This window comes from Kryptolebias marmoratus, linkage group LG2 (genome assembly GCF_001649575.2).
Source record: "Kryptolebias marmoratus isolate JLee-2015 linkage group LG2, ASM164957v2, whole genome shotgun sequence".
NCBI classification, from domain to species: Eukaryota; Metazoa; Chordata; class Actinopteri; order Cyprinodontiformes; family Rivulidae; genus Kryptolebias; species Kryptolebias marmoratus.
In genome coordinates, this window is record NC_051431.1 from 266,926 (window position 1) to 268,865 (window position 1,940).

Here is a 1,940-nt window from a genome sequence, read left to right on the forward strand (position 1 = left end):
TGGATGGATGGGTGGGAGGATGGATGGTTGGATGGATGGATGGTTGGTTGTATGGGATGGATGATGGATGGATGATGGATGGATGGATGATGGATGGATGATGGATGGATGATGGATGGATGGATGATGGATGGATGATGGATGGATGATGGAACCAGTCTGAACACAGAACCAGTCCAGGAGCAGATCAGGTTCTTCTGATGTTTTTAAATCATTCGTATTTTTGTCATCACTGCTTGTTTCCTCGTTTCCTTGTTTCCTTTCCTTCCGTGGGTTATGTGACTTCCGTCCTCCTAGGTGACGTCAGCACATCGTTCTGCTTTTATCCAATGATGTAGCTGTACCGTTGTCATGTGACCATCACCTCTGGTGTGATTACATAATTAGATTTCAGTTTGATATGAAATTATTAATGAATATTCTTTCTGTTTGGTTCTAGTTTTAGTTTTAGTTCTGGTTCTGGATGACTTTACGAAGCTGAGTACATAGATCTTTATCCTGAACATTATATTATATTATATTATATTATATTATATTATATTATATTATATTATATTATATTATATTATATTATATTATATTACAGCAGCAGCCCCCCCAGCCCTCCACCCTCAGGCCGACGTACTGCGCATGCGTGTCGTTCTGCAGCAGTCCGTGTGTTGACGTGTGTGGGTGAGTGCGCGCGCATTGCCTGTGTGTGCATGTGTGTGTGGGCGCGCGCGGCTCCAGACCGAGCATCCTTGGCAGATCTGACGGAGCTTTAACCCCCCAGTTCAGTCTTAATTAGCCCGGCTCGGATCAGTCCGGCTCGACCCGCCGAACCAGCATGTCGTCCAACGCACAGGTCCAGAACCAAGAGGCGAGCAAAGAGCCGAACCAGGAGCCGAACCAGGAGGAGAAAGAGACGCAGGGGGAGGAGAAGGATGCGGCGAAGGAGGAGGTGAAGGAGGAGAAAACCGACGAACCGAAGGAGGACAAGAAGGAGGACAAGAAGGAGGACAAGAAAGAGGACAAGAAAGAGGACAAGAAGGAGGACAAGAAGGAGGACAAGAAGGGATCCTGGGGGGATTTCTTCTACAACCCGAGAACCGGAGAGGTCCTGGGTCGAACCGCCAGCAGCTGGGGTAAGACGGAGGCCTGATCCGCTAACGGTTCCGACTGAAAACCACCGGTCACACCTGGACCGGTTCGGTTCTGAAGGAGAATTTCTCGGTCACACCTGGACCGGTTCTGTTCTGAAGGAAAATCTCCCGGTCAGACCTGGACCGGTTCGGTTCTGAAGGAAAATCTCTCGGTCAGACCTGGACCGGTTCGGTTCTGAAGGAATATCTCCAGGTTAGACCTGGACCAGTTCGGTTCGGCTCGCTCTAAATCCTAGACTCAGACTCAGCGCTCAAACCCGGCCGACCGAACCGAACCGAACCGAGCCGAACCGAGCCTGACGGAGAGAAATCTAAGTGCAGAATGAAGATTAATATGTTTAATTCTGTCAAATCTATTATTATTATTATTATTATTATTATTATTATTATTATTATTATTATTATTATTAACAATAATAAAACTAATACTTATAATTTCTATTTTTATTGAAAGAAGAATGTAAAACTGCAGATCAGGATCTGACAATTATTTTCACATTAAAAACATAAAAACTGATTTATAAATTGAAAATACTGTATGTTCAATTTATTTTTCTTTTTAAATAATAATAATAATAACAATAATAAAACGTTTTTGATCTTTTTCTCTTGCTGTATTTTTAATTTCTGTGTTTAAAGATGTTTTTTTGCTGAATAAAATAAATAAATAAATTATTAATTTGTTTGGATCAGCCATCTTGAATTGGGTTGGCTCCAAACATTATTCATCTGAAGATGGATTAATTAAACCCAAGATTATCTAAACCTGGCTCTTAGCCTTGTCTGGATTATCTAAAC

General features: G+C 42.4%; 1 protein-coding gene across 1 annotated transcript in view; it reads left to right on the plus strand.

The window, feature by feature from the left end:
• The first annotated feature begins 663 nt into the window (after positions 1-663).
• The window catches only part of LOC108229281 (sodium/potassium-transporting ATPase subunit beta-3-like), a 7,626-nt gene continuing 6,349 nt past the window's right edge, over positions 664-1,940 (plus strand). The window contains exon 1 of the mRNA XM_037979375.1: positions 664-1,124. Within this exon, the coding sequence (XP_037835303.1) occupies positions 827-1,124 (298 nt within the window). The 5' untranslated portion in view covers positions 664-826. The remainder of the gene's footprint in view (positions 1,125-1,940) is intronic.